Source organism: Vombatus ursinus, unplaced genomic scaffold (genome assembly GCF_900497805.2).
Source record: "Vombatus ursinus unplaced genomic scaffold, bare-nosed wombat genome assembly UNPS02014799.1, whole genome shotgun sequence".
Lineage (NCBI taxonomy): Eukaryota > Metazoa > Chordata > Mammalia > Diprotodontia > Vombatidae > Vombatus > Vombatus ursinus.
Genome location: NW_020954577.1, coordinates 21,955,533 through 21,971,645, shown reverse-complemented (window position 1 = coordinate 21,971,645; position 16,113 = coordinate 21,955,533). Strand labels below are relative to the sequence as shown.

Sequence of the window (16,113 nt, the reverse complement as noted above, 5' to 3'; positions counted from 1 at the left end):
ACACACACACACACACACACACACACACACACACACACACACACACACACACACGCGGAGCTTGGCTTCTTTCCTGCCAAGATAAGAAAGAATCTGTCCCGAGCTAGGCTTTTTTGACCAAGGGGAACCTTCTCAATATGAAACCCTTGACCCCACAGCCATCGGTGGCCGCCCACTGTCTCTGCTTGGCCACATTCTGACTGCTAGTACTCCCTGCTCTGTAAGCAGAGAGAACGCCAGGCTGGAGGGAGAGGTGGGAGAGGGAGGAGGAGGGACCAGGACCCTCTATTCAGGAGGTTAGACAGACGTGCATTTAGCTCGTAGCCGCGTGCCAAGAAAGACACGCATCAACTCAGCATGCAGGTAACATCGGGAAGCGAGCAGGCGGGCGTGCAGGAAGGAAGACGAACGCAGTGTCCTCTGGTGTGGGGGATGGCCTGTCTCCCAGACGTCCTCACCACGAGCTTCCTCACCACTCCTGAGAAGCCAGAGAGCGCTGGAAGGAGGAAAGGAGATGAAGGGTTGCCAAGGGCCCACCACGTGCCAGGTCCTGGGCTAAGCCTCTCAATGCCTCGGATCTCAGATTATCTCACAACAAGCCGGGGAGGTAGAGGCTATTATTACCCCCACTTTCCATTAGAGGAAACTGAGGAAGGAAGAAGTTAGTGATTTGCAGAGGGTCCCACAAGCTGGTAAGAGTCTGGGGCTTTGGAGACTGGGCCCCTGAAGCTACATACAGAGAGAGTCCACAGTAGAAGTTCAATTCAATGTCGAGGTGAAGAGTGGGGGAAGGTCCCACTCCCAGAACACCCTGTGGCCCCTGTGGCACTTTGGGCATCCAGTACCCAGACAACATGGGCTTCCTTCTGCCTCCCACCTGGGGTCTCCAGGGATTGGGCAGCCTGGGGCGGGTGGGGTCCAGAGAAACAAGAGTCAGGGATGGGCAGGGCCCAGAATCCTCTTGGCCAAGATAAGACCATCCTGGTCGTGAGTGGGCCAAGGGCTCCAGGCTCCCCGCTGGGCTTGTCTGTTTCTTAGGCTGGAGCAGAGTGGCAGAGAGCCAGGTGTACCCACCTTCATCCTTGAACACAGGCTTTGCGACATTCCTGTTCACTGTTGAACCGGTTGCCGGTGCCGCCGCAGCCACTGTACCAGAAGCGGGCACACGCGTCCACCTCCTTATCATAATACCACCGGACAACATACTCCCCACAGTCTCCGGGTCTCAGGGCCTCCAGGCACCGGGGATCTAGGGGGGCCCCCGAAACGCGGCATGTTAGCTTTGAGTTTCCTCTATAGACCAGGGGATAGAGGCAGGTCATTGTCTGGGTTCTCGGAAGAGCTGGAGGAAGCGGCTTGGCTCTTAGTAGGGGGTTTAAAAGGCTGAAGACAGGGATGGGGCACCAGGAGAGCATGAGCTAGACCCCAAGTGGGTCAGCCCCTTCGTTAGCTTAGCAAAGGCGGCGAGGGCTTGCCGCACACATGAGCACAGAGTGAGTGCGTGGGGTGTGCTCACGCTGAAAGGGTGTGGAGCGTGACCTGGGTTTGAGTCTGATCCCGGCGTTTATCTGCTAGCTGTGTGATTCTGAGTAAGTTGCCCCACTTCTCTATGGCTCATCTTCCACCTCCATAAATAATGCCAACTAATCACAATATCTACATGCTCTGCCTCACAGAGGGTGAATAAGGAAAGCCCTTAGATCATTATAGAACTGGAGAAAACACTGATTAAGGTCTTCCTAAGGGCCAAGGCATTATCTTGGAATTGGGGTCCAGGAAAAAAGCGTTTATTAAGCACCTACTGTGTGTCAGGCACTGTGCTATGCACTTTACATTATTACCTCATTTGACCCCCAAAACATTCCTGGGAGGCAGTGTTATTATTACCTTCATTTACAGTTGAGGAATTGGAGTCAGATAGAGATTAAGTGACTTGCCCAGGGCCATACAGCCAGTAAGTATCTGAAGCCACATTTGAACTCAGGTCTTCCTAATTGCAGGCCCAGCGCTCTATCCGTTGTATCATCTGGCTGGGGTCAGAGTTAAGAGTCTGGGAGGGTTAGGGTTCAAATAGGGTCCAATAGAGGCAGTTTTCTGCAATTGAATACAATGGGTGGGATGTCTGGGGAAGCATCTTTGGGACAATTCCAGGAGGGCCCAAGGAAATAGGCCCCTCATCCCCTTCTCACCTGGTTCCGATTTCTTCTGCTGAGTCTCTATACTTGGGAGGGCTTTTCCTTTCATATAAATGGGAGTCAATATTATGAGTCAATACTCTATAGAGGGAAATCTATCAAAGACAGCTTCTAAATGTGTTAGGGTCTAATGAGGTGTCCACATAACTGTGGGACATTAGCAGTCTTGTCCGGGCTGCTGTCATCCCACTGTGGTTTATTTATGGGGTTAGAATTAAGGGTTCACTTTTGTAGCACAGGGACTCCAGGAGTTTTTACCTTCTCCACCCTCTGCCTTGCCATCTACCAACCCTCTTCTTTCTCTTCGACAAAAGTATTCCTCTTTCCACAGCTGTCTTGGCCTGATAGGCCTTCTAGGTTTTCATTTGGAAATTTCCAATTCTACTCTAATGCTCCAAAAGTGCATAGGAAGATTACTGTGTTTAAGATGTCTGTCTGAGGCCTGGGGCCAGCCACCCCAGATCACCCCAACCTCCGTCTGCAAAGCCAGGAAGGGGGAAGTCCTCCTCACGCCTCTTCAGTCCCTGCTTTGAGAGGAGGAGGAGGATGGGGACAAGAAATGCCCCACAGTGGTGGGGAATGTTTGCAAAGGTGACCCAGTGGGACTGTCTAGGAGGCAGCTCCTTCCTGAGGGAGACAGGAATGAACCTGGTTCAGAGCGCACCCTAACAATGGCCATGACAATGGTCATGACGATATTGTGCTGACCTTCCCGCGGGATGGGGCAGGGGGCCTGCCAGCCCCGTTCTCTGGGAGCCCCTGTTCTGCATCATCCCACAGACAGGACGCTGAAGCAGAGCGGCGTCCCAAGGGTCCGAGAGCCAGCCGTGGGTGGAGCCGGCCCCCGTGTCTGTCCTTCAAAGACCCCAGGACCGCCTTCTCTATTGCTCTCACTCCCCCCACCTGGAGGCCAAGGCAATCTCGCTGACAATGAGAGCTGTCCCAAGGGGCTAGATGGGGTCTCCTCCCTGGGGTTTTCCAAGAGAGGCCGGATGCCCTTATGTTGGCGACGCTGTTCACACCGGGCCTGGACCAGGTGGCTTCGGAGAGATTCTGGGGTTCTGGGAACCAGGCGCCAGGTGTCCTAACCTCTTGGCCCCAACCCAAGCCCCAGCCCATACACGCAGAAACCAGAAGATGGCGGCCTGCTCATCCCACTAAGAGAGGAGAGGTGAATGCGCTGCTCCCCGTCCCGGTCCCGTTCAGGCTGAGACACTTGAGAACATTTGCGGGTCTAGACGTCATTGCTTGTTTTGTAGATGAGGAAAGGGCGGAGCCCATGACTAGTCACCCGCCTCACCTCGACGTGCAGTCTTGGCAGTGGGTGTGACAAAAACGGGCTGACGGGTGCTGGTGTCCCCCTCCTGCGTCCTGCCACCATCCGAGGGGCCGATTGACCGTCTGGGATCCACAGCCGCGTTGCTTGGCGTCGTCACAGTGGGGACTCCACTCCTGAGGGACGGGAAAGGTCCGGGTCCTTCGTCCAGGGCTCCTGGAGGACTGAGCTACAGGAAAACTGAGTCAGTCCTGATGCTCCTTACTCCAGGGAGCTCTCACATGCTTGAATGCCTCTGTCCTTGGTACCTCTCCCTGCAGACCACCGCCACCACCTTGACCATCATCTCCCCTCAAACCCTGGGTGAGAGAGCCCAGAGCCCTAGACCCAAGAGACCGGCACTCCCTAGACCACTGGCTCTGCTTCCGGCCCAGCCCTGAAGCCACTGTCCAGTGCTGTCACACCCCTCCCCACGACAGTCAGAGCTGCTGAAGACCCAGGAAAGAAAGTCCTTGGCTCCATGATGTGGCTTCAGCAGGAGAGCTGGTATGTCTCTAATCAGAGGCAGCTCAACAGATGGAGTGTTGGACCTGGAGTCAGGAAGACCAGAGTTCAAATCCAGCCTCAGACACTAACTTTGTGACCCTGAGCAAGTGACTGAATCTCTGTTTGCCTCAATCCACTGGAGAAGGAAATGGCAAACCTATCTTGGCCAAGAAAACCCCATGAATGGTAGGGTCCAGAAAATTTAGTGTGTACTTCTAATAGAATTTGTTGTTGTTGTAGTTAAGTCATTTTTAGTTGTGTCTGACTCTTTGTGGCCCCATTTGGGGTTTTCTTGGCAAAGATAATGAAGTAGTTTGCCGTTTCCTTCTTGAGCTCATTTTACAGATCAGGAAACTGAGGCAAACAGGGTCCAGTGACTTGCCCAGGGTGACATAGCTAATAACTGTCTGAGGCCAGATTTGAACTCAGGTTTTCGTACTCTGGGCCCTGTGCGCTATCCACTGAGCCACCTAGCTGCCCGATTTAATAGAGTGTTAGCATTTCAAAAACGCTTTAAAATGAGCATTGGGTGCGACAGGGGTCTATGTGACCATCTGCTGCTGTTGTCACAAGCGAAAATGCTCAAAGACCAGCAACCAAAGGGAGACCGGCCGGGCCAAGCACAGGCCGCAGACAGGATGGGACATCTACGGCCCGCGAGCGAGGACAAGCCTGGGAAGGGGTCTCTGAACAGACGCAAAAGGAGGTCGGCAGCACCGGGAAGACAATCGTGCTCCCTTCTGTGAACAGACGGCGGTGTGCAAAATGGTGCGTGCGCTCAGACCCAGTGGACGCACTGGTTCATCGTGCACTTGCTGCTGTCCTCTCTCCTTTTCGTCCTTCTTCACAAGGGCTACGTCTCTGGGGAGCGGAGGGATAGGGATGAACTTGTAAAGGAAAGTGATGTAGAGATGAACGGATCAGTAAAAAGAATTTCAGATGAAATGCTTAGTAAGAGCTCAAAATCTCAACCCTGCTGGGCTCCCCCTTCCTCCACCTCCACGCTGAGTCTAACCTGACCATCAGAGGCAGGGAGGTGCTCACGAGAGACACAGTTCAAGGAAGGGCCAGTGATGAAGCCTTTGGACTTGCAATTCTAGGCAGGAACGCACAAAGTGTAGGTAATGGGCAGGGTGAGCTAGAGATACTAAAACACCAAAGTCCTGTTTGATCTTATAGGTATCACCCAGATCGGGGAGGGGCGGGGAATGAGGCAAATGGTCGGCACGTGGTCCTGGGAGCCTGCACCTTATAAAAGAAATAGGACAGGTGCATGGGAAGAGGGGAGGGCAGCATATGTTTGTGAAGAAGACCTCTTCATGTCAAGAAATCCAGGGCCCAGAATCATGTGGAGATGAGCAGGATGTAGCCACAACCTACCGCACAAAAGACCCCCGGGACAGATGGAGGCAATGTAAGAGTAGCTGAGGAAACACAGCCTCCACAAGCCCAGAGGTTCCAGGCTGTGGCCGTGATGGGACCGTGGCCGTCTTCTGCCGGATTTGATTCTCAGCATGAATTTGAAAGAGGCGGCAGCTCCAGAAGCAGCGATGGGATCCTTGCCAGGGAGCCCCTGTGCCATGCGGAGTTTGTGAGAGAGGAGAAGAGGGAAGCTGGGCATGGGCAGAGGCAGCCCAAGACTGTGGAAAAATCCACTTCCGAGGGAACATAAGTGGAGCGCGGCGAGCGCTCAATTCCTGCCAGGGAAGTCTGGGCAGGGGGAAGCTCCCCAGAATGACCTTCTCGAGACACAAAGAGGATGATTCCAAATAGGGATCATCTGAAAGGACGATATGGGCACACAGGGAGCTCAATGAACTGAACTTTGAAAAGAACAAACCCCAGAAATGCAAGCAGAGGCCCAGAGAGCCAGGGACGCCTGTGTCACCATCCGCCCACCAAATGTCATTACCCAGAACATGTGGGCACACATTCCATGCAGACGAGACCTGGCCTCATGTGCCCATGGCTATGGCTAGGGGTGGGGACGGGGTGTGCAGACTGCCAGGGGACTCTATGCCTTTCATCCTAGGGGGTGTCTGCCCTGACCGACCGCACCCCTACGCTCAGCCTTGAGACACTCGGCCCGTCCCCATACCCCGCATCTGGCGGCCTTCACTCTGCAATGGCTTTTAGGCTCTTCATCTGGCCCCCTAGTCGTAGCCATTCAGCTATGGTCCAGAGGTCCAGAGCCCTGCTGCAGAGGACAAGGTCTCAGGAGACTTGGGGCTTGGCCCAGCTTTGCCCCAGTGGGCTGAGGAATCTTGGCCAAGTTGCTCTACTTTATCCTAGGGTCTCTTGCAGAGCTAAAGGACTGTGATTCTACAATAAGAAGACATAAGTCCACCCCACAGCTGGTTGGCAGCAGCCCCAGGACCCAGCTGGCTCTGGACGCCCAGCTCCAGACCGCTTTGCTGGCCAGTGCTGCTGGTCAGTCCTTCCCCATGGCTAAAGGGGGAAAGGAGAGGAGCAGGGATTCCTCCCCCCTCCGCTGCCAAGGGGACAGAGATGGTGTGCCCCTTCCCCCCTGCGCCCTGAGTCCCAACTGGGGGTCAGGCCAGGGCAGCAGCACCTCTGTGCTTGAGGTGGGAGGTCACCCAGACCTGGGCCACTCTGACCCATCATCCCTGATGGGAGGGGGAGCCCTGGCTGAGACAGACCACAAGGGATGGGGAGGAGAAGGTCCTGCCCCCCAGGCCGTTCTAGACCCATCAATAGTCCCCAAGGTCACCTCTCCAGGGAACAACTGCTCCATGCGATTGATACCACTGTCCCCCCCAGTGTTCGTGCACTGACCCCAGTGACTTCATGCAGGAAGTGACCCCACCCGTCTGTCTGTATGGGCAGATGGACCCGGTAAATCTGTCTGTTATGGCTGGTTCACTTTCCTTGCCAAGTGACCTGGGATCCTTTTCTTTCCTAAAGTGGGGCATTTGCCCCAGACAGCCACCTCCCCAAGTGCCCCCAAGACAAGAAATGTCCCCATCCTAAGCCCCATGATTGCCTGAGATCCCCATGAGGACAGGGGAACATGCAGACGCACATGTATGTTGTAGATACATATATAATCACAATAAAATCCTCATTATCTGAAGAAAACTTTCCATTAGCGCAATGCAGCTAACAACAGTTACACCCAAATTTGGGGGGAGGGGAGTTGATCTCCAAGCTCTGTCAAAGGGATCAGAGAGCCCACCTGCGCCCCCCAGTGGCCTTCTCTCTGCTGGTTCTTCCCCCTTTCTCCTCTCCAGATCTTGTCTGTATACAGGTGTTTGCCTGTTGTCTCCTCATTAGACCATGAGCTCCTTGAGGGCAGGGACTGGTTTTTGCCTTTCTTTGTGTCCCTAAAACTTAGTCCAGCACCTGGCACACAGTAGGTGCTTAAGGAATGCCAGTGACTGGCTGTCTGACTGATGTCTAAAATCCCCTCAGGGAACAAACCCTTGCATTCTAATATGAAATTTGCTTAGACTTGCAAGTTCTCTTGAGAAACTTGGCTCCACCAGAGGTGCCATTTGAGGGCTGTCAGCCCCCCTCACCTGAGAGGAGGCTTGCTGGGGAGAAGCCCGCGATCCCAAAGCAGGCAGAGGTGGGGACAAGCTGGGGATTGAGGTGGGTATTGAGAGCTCGGGCACTGTGGACCTTGCCAAGGACAGTCCTGGAGGAACTGGAAGTTTCTGGACAGCTCCCCTTCTTCCTGCTCATCAGAGTCCTTTCCCTCGGTGCTCCTTCTGGCCGACCTCCTTCTCCACGAGAATTTTAGATCCTGCCCTTCCTTTCCTGGAGCCCTCTGAAATCTGTTTTCCCAAACCCCTGGGACAGGTGAGTCACTTCCCAGCTTTGCTCCCAAACTCTTTCCCCTGCCCCCAGGTTCTTGTCATTTGCACCCCTGTCATGGCGTCCTCCCTTTTGGTCAGAACCCAGGCCGGAAGAGGACACGGCCCTTGCTGGTTCCTCCGGCTTCTGAAGGACGGACTTACTAAGGTGTGTCAGAGAGTCCTGAGCTGGGCTGCTCTGCACGGAGAGGGTCTGAGACGAGGGTCAGAGTTAGCACCTCTTCCCCAGGGTCCCTCACGCTCCCCATCAGGTCCCTGCTTGTCGCATCAGGAGTAAACAAGTACAGATGTTCCAGAAATAACAGCCTGGAGGCCCTCGCTTCCCTTTCCAGGAACTCATCTTGCAAACCCTGACTCCCTGATTGCTTCGTCTTTGGGGGCCACGGACACCAGGAGGCAGCACTGAGGAGGGGGCAGTCCTTGGGACCCCCACTACCTGGATGGTGGGCTTGCTTTTGCTCCCACAGATAAAAGCAGAAAGAAAAGAGTTTGTGAGGATCCTGGCCAGAGGCCTCGGGAGCCCCCCTAGGAGGCGCTGGACCAGGCTTGCTCTGACGCCCCAGCAAAGTCGTTCCACACAGAAGTGGCCCAGGATCCCTCAGAGAGAGCAGCCGCCTTGTGCTTTCACCATCTTACAGTGCACGTGGAGGCTCCCATTGGAACCAGTCTGATGCAACACATATTTATTAGTAGTGTATAAGCTTCCTGAGGGCAGGCACATTTTGTTCACTTGTATTCCAAGGCCTCACACAGGACAGGCAGATGGGAGAGGGGCAGGGGATGGACGGACATCCATGGGAGAGGTCTGGGAGCCAGAGGGCCCAGGAGATGAGAGGTGGAGAGGAAGTGTGGTGGGAGAGGGTCAGGATGCTTGGGAATGACGCCAGTGAGCTCATCTCACCGAGGCCGGGGCAGCCAGCCTGTGTGGGAGCAAGAATCCCCTTTGGGTATCCAGCCCTGGGCTGCTGTGTGACTGGGATCCTGCCTAAATACACCCCCTGCCTCATTTAATGTATTCACCACTTACACAATCAGAGGAAATGGACAGCTGTCACCCTTTTCACAGCAAGCACAGACAGAGCAGCTCAGAGCCAGGACCTCCCCCCAAGCAGCTGATGTACTGTGGCACCGGCTGTCTGGGATCCAGCTTTTATTGACTTGTGCATTGGGTAGAATGGAAGATCCCTGACGGCCAGGGCTGTCTCACGCTTTGCCTTCCTATAGGCAGCACCTATCATGGGGACTGGCACAGAGTCTGTGCTTAATAAATGCTTGCAATCATTTGGCATCTCAAGGTCTGCCAGCAGGCACTCCTCAGTCCGCCCAGGATAACCTCAGCAGAGCTCAGCTTTAAGGTATAGACAGAGTCAGTCAGTAACTAAGCAGGCACTATGCTAAGCACCAGGCATGCAATGAAAGGCAGATCCACAGTCCCTGCCTTCAAAGAGCTTCTGTTTTCCTGGAGGAGACACGGATAGAAGATAACTTTGGAGGGGAAGTGGGGAAGAGGGGCTGGCCTCTGAAGAAGGTGAGATTAGAAAACCACATCGCCTGCGATCTACATAGACTTAGCAGCACCACCCCAGAAGCCATGGAGCACAGCCCATTCATTTCTCCCGGAGGGGGAAACTGAGGCCAAGAAGTGACTTGCCCAGGATCACACAGGGAAGAGGCAGCAGGGTTGGGGTCTGGTCCTCCGCTAGGCGGGAAGGCTGGTTCCACGCCTTCTGGCTGGGAAGGTGCTGACTTACCAACTCGTTGCTCTCCTGCTCCTCCAGCTCCATGGGGGTGGCCACAGTTCCTCTTAGCTTAGTCCCAAATCCAGAATGAAGAACCGAGGAGCCCAGAATTTGGTCGAGGTAAGAGTTAAAGTCCTCACAGATTTTTTGGAGCAACTTGTCCTCCAGGGCTGCCAAGAGAAACAGGAGACTTGAGACATGAGACTGACCCACTGACGGTGCCTTCCACCTTCCTTCTAGGCCGAGTGCCTCAGACGGATGAAGGGGGAGGGAGGAAGTCCTCCCAATGACCTCTCCGGTCAAGAAGGCCTCCTTCCCAAGTGGCAGACTGCCTTGGCCCAGAAGGATGTGTGGAATGCCTGCCCTGGTGGCCAAGGGGTCTAGCTCCCCACCCCCACTTGTGGGCCCTGGACATCCACGACCCCCACAGCTCTGGCCTTTGTTTGGGATGAGATCTTCAGGACACTTTTCCTCAGGGACATGAGATATTCTGCTCACTCTATTTCAATAAAACACATTGCAACCCAATGTAGCTTATTCTATGCATTTCAAATGGAATTTCATTTATAGCAGTTCTTTTCTGGGGGCAAAGAATTAGAAACTGAGGGGATGTGCATCAGTCGGGGAATGGCTGCCCAAGCTGTGATACGTGGTTATGATGGAAAGCTATTGCACTATAAGAAATGACGAGCAGGATGCTCTCACAGGAATCGGGAAAGACTTGCATGCGCTGATACAAAGTGGCGTGTACTGTGTACAAAGTAACAGTAGCATTGTGCCATGATCCGCGTGAATGACTTGGCTCTTCTCAGCAATACAATGGTCCCAGACAATCCTGAAGGACTTATGATGAAAAATGCTATCCACGCCCAGAGACAGAACTGATGGGGTCTGGATACAGATCGAAGCACGTTTTGTTTTGTTTTTTTACTTTCTTTGTTTTTCTTGAGTTTTTTTTTTTTTAGTCTGTGTTTTCTTTCACAACATGACTGTTATAGAAATGTTTTGCATGACTACACATGTATAACCTATATTAAATCATCTGCCTTCTCAATGAGGGGGGTGGGGAGGGAGAAAGGGGGAGAATTTGAAGCTCAAAGTTTTAAAAATGAATGTTAAAAATGGTTTTTTACATGTAATGGGGAAAAATAAAATACTAAATAAAGAAGGATTTTGAGAAGGGGTTGTCTGTAGGCGTCACCAGACTGCCCAAGGGACCCACGGCACAGAAAAGGTGAGGAACCCCGGGCATTGCTTAAGCTGGGACAAACTGATGACCGCTGGGCTCCAAGGAGAAGCAGATGCCACGAGGGGGCTTTGACGTGTGTGTGGCAGGGATGGGGGGACACAGGGAAAGGAGAAGGTTCAGGCCTTGGACCCCTGCTGAGGGAAGACACCCCAAACAGGATCACTGGTGGGGTGAGGAATAGGGCTGAAAACAGCCTCAGCTGCATGGATTCCTGAATAAAAAACACTTGATGTTAAACCGACAAGGTGGCCCCCTATGCCATCTGGTAGCTCAGTGGATGGAGTGCCAGCCCCAGAGTCGGGAAGGCCTGAGTTCAAATCCAGACTCTGATACTTCCTGGCTGTGTGGCCCTGGACAAGTCACTTCACCTGTTTGCCTCCATTTTTTCAGCTGGAAAATGGAGATATAATCAATGCCCCAGGGTTGTTGTGAGGACCAGACTCTGAGAAGGCTTTCAGTGCCCAGAGAGGAGACAGCACTTCCTTAGCCAAGGCTACATCCCAGCTAGGAGCAAATCTGGCCCCAGAATCATGAGGAACTTTCTTTTCAGGCTCCCTCCAGCCCCAGCCTCAAGGACTGTCCATTCTCCCAGGACCTTCCCCAGGCCACGGGCCACGGACTGTGGCTGTAAATTTTTCTTGGTTCCCTCCTCTTAGAGTCTGGGCGGTGTTGGTGACATCCGACGCTGGCCCAAAGGCAGCTCACCTGACCTCACCTTGCAGGCAGACGTCCAGGTGAGAGCCTCCTGTCTGATACTAGGGTGGGCAGGTAGCTAGGAAGTGTGGCTTTGGTCTCCCAGAGTGGGCGGCTCAGCCTGTCATCTATGGGCATGGTTGGCTCAGGGGCCCGGGCAGGGCACGCTTTGTTTGACGTGAGTGGCCGGCGTGGACCTTTGTCCAGCTGTTTCCCCAGAGTTCACCGGGGTTTTGTGGTCTTTTGTGCCCAGGGACTCTTCCTTACTTCCTCCCTCCCTCCCTCCCAGGTGTGTAGGGAGGCTGTGTACTGTGATGGGAAGTCAGGAGACCTGAACCTGAGGGGGAGACTAGCTATGTGACCTTGGCTGAGTGTCTGCCCCTCAGTACCACCTGTGACTCTCACTGGGTTTGTCAGCTCGTCTCTGGAGCCCAGAGTGTGAGACGGTCCTTGTCCTTTGGAAGTCCTGTCCACTCCCTGCTGGGCAGGCATGGCACAGCCCGCTCCAGGGAGGCCCTGGCATCATGTTTCCTCTGTTGGCTCAACAGGCCCCGGGGGTGAATGAGGAGGGGCCCTGTCAGTGCTCCCGGGGCTGGCAATGGCCCAAGCTAAGCTAAAGCAAGGTGCCTCCCAATGTGCCCACACAGATGACAGGTTGGCTCAGGGCATGGCCCCGAGTACAGCCAGCACCAGGAGCTACAGAGTTTAATCACACCCCTGAGCTAGATGGCCAAAGACAGGGAAAGGCTTCAGGCCTGGCAGCCTTGGGTGTGGCCCTTGTGCAGGTGGAGGAGGGCCCTGGTCCTGCTTGGCACCAGAGGCCAGGGCTAGGAGCTCTGGGGGAAGGTACAAGGTGATAACATCAGCTCCTTTCAAGGCAAAGTGGAATCGGCTGCCTTTGGAGGTAATGAGTTTCCCATCTCTGGGAGTCTTTAGAAAATGGTTACATGACAAGCACTTATTAATCCCCTACTGTATACCAGGCCCCATGCGGGGTACTGGTGCTGCAAAGGCAAGAACTAAGCAGTGCCTGTCCCTAAGGAGCTTCCAGGCCTCTCTCCTGGCTTTCCCAACTCCCTCCTAGGCAGGGAACTCCTTGGGGATCCATGGGCATGCCTCTCTGACTGGGGCAGTGGGGAGAAGATGGGGTGCAGGCTTGGGCTCCCCTTACCTGGGAGGGTTAGGAAGTCATCGATCCGGTAGACATGCTCACTGTCAGGGTCTGTGGCAATCAGGTCCATTTCCAGACGGAAGACCTCAAAGTTGGGGTCACTCTCCTTCAGCACGCCAACCACAAAGACCTCCACACTGGAGGCGTTGGCCGTCCTCACCACCTGCTCCAGGTTCATCTCATCACGGGTGTCGGCCTGCCCATCAGTGATGACCAAGGCCACCTTCCTCACCGAAGGCCTGGCAGACTGGAACATGGCGGTGGCCGCGTGCAGCGCAGAAGCCGTGTAGGTGCCTTCGCCCAGGTACGGCATGGCATCCACTGTGCTCCAGAGGCGGTCCTTGCCTGAGAAGTGCCTGAGGTCGGCCACCACCTCCACCTTGTGACTGTAGTTGATGAGGCCCATGCGGGCACTAGCGTGCTCCATGGCCACGCGGTCAATGAGCTTCTTGACAAAGTCTTTGACGAGCTGGAAGTTCTCCGGCCCCACACTCTCAGAGCTGTCAATTACAAACACCAGCTCCAGGGGGCTCTCCCTGCACTTGGCCCCACAACCTGCAAGACGAGGATGGTACACGTGAGTCTCCTGGGTGGCTGGGAGAGAGAGCCCTCAGGACCCCCGGCCCTGGGAGCCCAGAACTGCCCCCCACCCCCAGCCCGCCAAGCCTCTGGCTCTGGGCGTTGCCGGAAGGTGCAGCCCAGAGTTCCCTGGCTAGCTGAGCCTCTGGCCCTGGGCTGGATGCTGCCCGATGGTGCAGCCCTGAGCCCTGGGAGCCCAGCCCCCCCACCACCTCAGCTGACCGAGCCTGAGGATGCAGCTCAGAGAGGCTGTGAAAGAGGACCGCAGGGCAGGACAGTGAGGGTGGGACCCGGAACAAAGGATGAGGGGCAAGGCCCAGGCTGCTCCCTGTCCACCCCCCAACACATTCCCTACTACAGGGCGTGGCACCCCTGCGGGCTCAGCTGGGCTCAATCCCAGGGCCTCTAGCCACTTTCTGCCAGGGGAGCCCCAGGCTCTGGGCCCAGCCCTAGGGCAGTCTTGTGGGCTAGGGAGGAATCTATCCACACTCTTGTTAACAAGACTAACAGCTACTATTCAAATGAGGTTCTAAGTGCCAGGCACAAGGGCTGAGCCTTCGACAGCTCTCCTATGATCTGATCCTCACAACAACCCTGGGACCCTGGGTGTTATTATCATCCCCATTTTACAGAGGAGGAAACAGAAGCAGACAAGGGTTAAGTGACTTGCTCAGGGACACAGCTAGTAACTATCTGAGGCCGGATTTGAACTCAGGTCTTCCTGACTCCAGGCCCAGTGCTCTATTCCACCAACAGCTGCTTATGTGAATATCTGAAAATAAGTTATCATTTCCTTCCCCATTTCAAATCTTACCACATATTTCAATAATCAGTTTGATAATTTCTTCTCTCTGGAAGGAAAGAAAAGAGAAAACAATCACTTGTTCCAAATGTACAGACACAGCTCAGCCAGGAGCTATCAGTCACCTCTAATACAGGCCTGAGCATCTGTGCACACGTGTGTGCATGTACTTGTGTTATGTGTACAGTGCGTTGTGTGCATGCACACATGTGTTATATGCACACACATGCTGTACACGTACAGTGTTGCTAGCACGCACATGTTACGTCCGTATGTGCACGTGTGCTGTGTGTGCGTGTACACGGGTCCCCTGGCAATCTCACCACATCATGAGCCCATCAGAGCCCTGCCCATCAGTCCCGGCGCTGTCCTCATGCCATTCATCTGAGGCCATGGTCTCTGGGGATCTTGCCGCCCTCCCCAGGCTTCCACAGTTCCCAGGCCTGGTGTGCTGGGGGGGGGGGGGCTGGTGAGGCGTACTTGAGTGGCTGTCAATCAAGCTGTAGTCCCTGTGCTATTCTCCAGGTCAGACTTGCCCCCCCGCTTAGCCATGCCTGACCCCCACGGGCTCCTTGGAAGGTGGGACAACAGTCCCCTGCCTTGTTCCAGCCAGAGCGCTGGGCCCCAGTCATGCCTGGAACCAGGAGGCTGCTCTTCAGGGATAACAGGGTCAGACCCCCCTTAGAGACAGATCATAGCTGCTGGCGGAGAGGGGTCAGCCAGGCAGGGCGGGGCAGGGAGAATGCACCTGGGGTACAGCCACAGTTTGGGGTGCTGGGAACCAGAAGCCTAGTTTGGTAGCTGATTATTTCACCCAAGGATAATTGCTAATCGGGGTTTCCTAGGTGACTGAAGGCCTTCAAGCGCTCTCAGCACCGGGTCACTGTCAGCACCTGGAGACAAGGCCCAGTCTCTCCACCCTAGTTATGATCTGAGCTGCCCTCCACGGCACTTCTCAGAGGCGCAAGATTTGGGCTTCCTTTCCACATTTACACCAAACTCCCAGCGCCTCCAGAAAAGTGTTAGGACCCATAGGCCATTTGTGATAAGCTTGGGGGGAGGGGTGTGGCATAACAGCTAGCCCACGGCTTTGTAACGCAAGGCAGCCACCCCGCCGTGGGAATGAGCGCAGATACTCACAGTCAGTCCAAGGTCCCCTTTGGGTCCTGGCAGGCCCTGGGGAGCAGGAAGAGAGTGACCGTGAGCACACACTGCACACTTTTTACTAAGGAACAGGCCCAAGAGGCCACCCAAACTAGCTTGCCTGTCTTCCTGGGGCTCCGGGCTCGCCGATCTCGCCTTTGTCTCCTTTCTTCCCTGCGTCCCCTTGGCTGCCGGGCTCACCCTGATCAACACAGCAGAGACACAACAGTCATAGCAGAACTGGGACATGCTAACCCTGGTAAGAGCAACTCTAAAGCCGGAGTCCCAGTGGGCGGCCTCTCGGCCCGAGGGCCTCCTTCATGTGCCCAAGGCAACACCACACCACCATGGCTTCCAGGACGATTCATAGACACGGGAGCTGGGGCACCGGCCCCATGGATCAGATAGTGTCTCTGAGATGCCCTGGCCCAGGGCCCAGCCTGTGGGCAGGAGAGCTGATCTTATGGTCCTGCCCAGACAGGGATGAGGGCCTCTCTCCGTCTCTGTCTCCCTCTCTCCGTCTGCTTCTGTCTCTCTGTCTCTGTGTCTGCCTCTCCCTCCCCGCCATCCCTCTCTGTCTCTGTCTCTGTCTCTGTCTCCCCCCTCCCTCCTCCCACTCCCCTCTTTCCCAGGTTCTAACAGGCAGGATGGAGTTTGGAAGGAGCTTTGGCAGGGAGGCATCTCCAGATCAGGCCTGGGAGTTTTTCTAAAATGCAAAGAAAAAAGATCAGGAAAAGAAGCTACGGATCCAGTGACCGACACTTACCTTTTGGCCAGGCAGGCCAAGGCCCATGGTGCCCTTCTGCCCCTGAGGGCCTTGGGGGCCCTGCTCCCCCTGCAAGCACACAGCAAGAACAAGTTTTCTCCCCATTCTCTGAAGAGGC

The 16,113-nt window shown here is 54.9% G+C and overlaps 1 protein-coding gene across 3 annotated transcripts in view; it reads right to left on the bottom strand.

Moving 5' to 3' along the window:
- Positions 1–6: 6 nt before the first annotated feature.
- Positions 7–16,113, bottom strand: part of COL28A1 (collagen type XXVIII alpha 1 chain) — an 86,899-nt gene continuing 70,792 nt past the window's right edge. For 2 of the 3 annotated variants that reach the window (XM_027871979.1, XM_027871981.1), the window contains 9 exons: positions 15,996–16,064; positions 15,351–15,431; positions 15,227–15,262; positions 14,099–14,135; positions 12,706–13,260; positions 9,605–9,762; positions 3,496–3,700; positions 1,075–1,249; positions 7–496 (listed from right to left, as the gene is read on the bottom strand). In XM_027871979.1, coding sequence (XP_027727780.1) covers positions 1,077–1,249; positions 3,496–3,700; positions 9,605–9,762; positions 12,706–13,260; positions 14,099–14,135; positions 15,227–15,262; positions 15,351–15,431; positions 15,996–16,064 — 1,314 coding nt within the window. In that variant the 3' untranslated portion in view covers positions 7–496; positions 1,075–1,076. Of the gene's footprint in view, positions 497–1,074; positions 1,250–3,495; positions 3,701–9,604; positions 9,763–12,705; positions 13,261–14,098; positions 14,136–15,226; positions 15,263–15,350; positions 15,432–15,995; positions 16,065–16,113 lie in introns of those variants that run through there. The other variant, XM_027871982.1, reaches the window with a different exon arrangement.